General features: G+C 43.5%; 1 protein-coding gene across 1 annotated transcript; it reads left to right on the top strand.

The window, feature by feature from the left end:
* Positions 1-1,470: 1,470 nt before the first annotated feature.
* On the top strand, positions 1,471-1,650 carry SARC_15472 (hypothetical protein; the record flags this gene model as incomplete). Its single annotated transcript, XM_014290407.1, has 1 exon — positions 1,471-1,650. A coding segment is annotated over one exon (180 nt), but the record flags the coding sequence as incomplete, so codon positions are not given.
* Positions 1,651-1,730: the final 80 nt, after the last annotated feature.

Below are 1,730 nucleotides of genomic sequence, written 5' to 3'. Positions count from 1 at the left end.
TATATATGTATGTATATATTTATGTATGTATGTACGCAAGTATGTATATATATATATATTCATATAATTATATATTTATATAAATTTGTATTTGTAGTATATACAAATTATACTATATATATATGTATATATATGTGTGTGAGGATAGAAGTTCCTATTTAATTTCATATATCCCTGTGTGTAGGTTTTTTCACATGAATACAATACTCATCCCTTCTTCCCCAACTACATACACAGCTACGATGTGCGCGTTGCTTGCAAACGCTCACGCGTCGTCGTGCGGACGGACTCGCGGTGTTTGATCGCGTGCTACCCATGCCATCCGCCAACTGGCGAGAGATGAGCACGTTCTGGTACTGCCACAAGGTGTGCCCAGCTTCCTACTTATATATTACATAGCATGTGATCTTGTCCTTAGCGGTGATCGATGCAATTAGAGGAGAATTCTACTACCTGCTTTATGTGTGACGTTTGTGAGTGTCACAGATTGAGTGCATGCAGTGTCTTGCTCAGTAATGGGTGTGCGGTGTCATGCATCTCTCGGATTTTGATCGCGTGCTTTGATTGCCAGTCAGCCTGCTGGTGAGATGCCCAAAGACATGTGTACCTATTGATATTCTATTGGTATTTGGCCTGAAGGCCGTTGTACCAGTTGTCTCGAAAGGAGAGTGAGTGCTGGTACTGTCATTGGATACACAAGTCAATAGTCTACTAGTCACGGCTATCGATGTGTACTTCAATCAGTTACGAGGAGCATCTATCACTTCCAACGCGCAGGTGTACGCTGTGTTTTGTGGACGTTGTAGTACAGTACAGTACAATGCATGTTTCGTTGACTTTGTAGTACACTGTAATGTGTTGTTGTCAGGATTGGACAAGGTCGAACACACGTGCATGTATTGCCATCACTTACTAGGAGAATCGAACCCTTACAACGCGCAGATGTACGCTGTTTTTTTGTGGACGTTGTAGTACAGTACAATACAATACATGTTTTGTTGACTTTGTAGTACACTGTATTATGTTGTTGTCAGGATTGGACAAAGTTGAAAACACGTGCATGTATTGCCATCACTTACTAGGAGAATCGAACACTTACAACGCGCGGGTGTACGCTGCTGTACAGTCACACGGCCTATCTAGTGCACCCGAACAATTTATCCCACTATCGATGCATGTAGATAACACACGCACACGTGCTCAAAACACTTCACGTGCACATACTCAAAATACTTCCCATGCACATACTTAAAACACTTCACGTACACATACTTATAATACTTCTCAGGAGAACCTGAATGGTCGCTTGCCTCAGGACTTGTCCCTATCGACACGCGAGTGTGTACTGCTGTACAGTCTCACGGCCTATCAAGTGCACCCGAACAATTTAATCCACTATAGATGCATGTAGAAGACACACGCACACGTACTCAAAACACTTCACGTATACATACTTAAAACACTTCTCAGGAGAACCTGAATGGTCGCTTACCCCAGGACTTGTCCCTGACGACGCGCCAGGGTATGCTGCTGTACAGTCCCACGGCCTATCAATTGCACCCGAACGATTTGGTGAAGGGCTCTTTACGACTAGATACGACACCCACACACACACACGGCTTAGAAGACGACACCCAATCCCAGGTATAGGGCACATCCTGCATACTTTAGTACGAGTTTATTCGTACGTACTATCCAGTCCACGCCAGAGATGCAATGAAGGGTTATAT

The sequence above is a fragment of the Sphaeroforma arctica genome (assembly GCF_001186125.1).
Source record: "Sphaeroforma arctica JP610 unplaced genomic scaffold supercont1.6167, whole genome shotgun sequence".
Classification (NCBI taxonomy): domain Eukaryota; class Ichthyosporea; order Ichthyophonida; genus Sphaeroforma; species Sphaeroforma arctica.
This window is presented reverse-complemented; position numbering and strand designations above follow the sequence as displayed.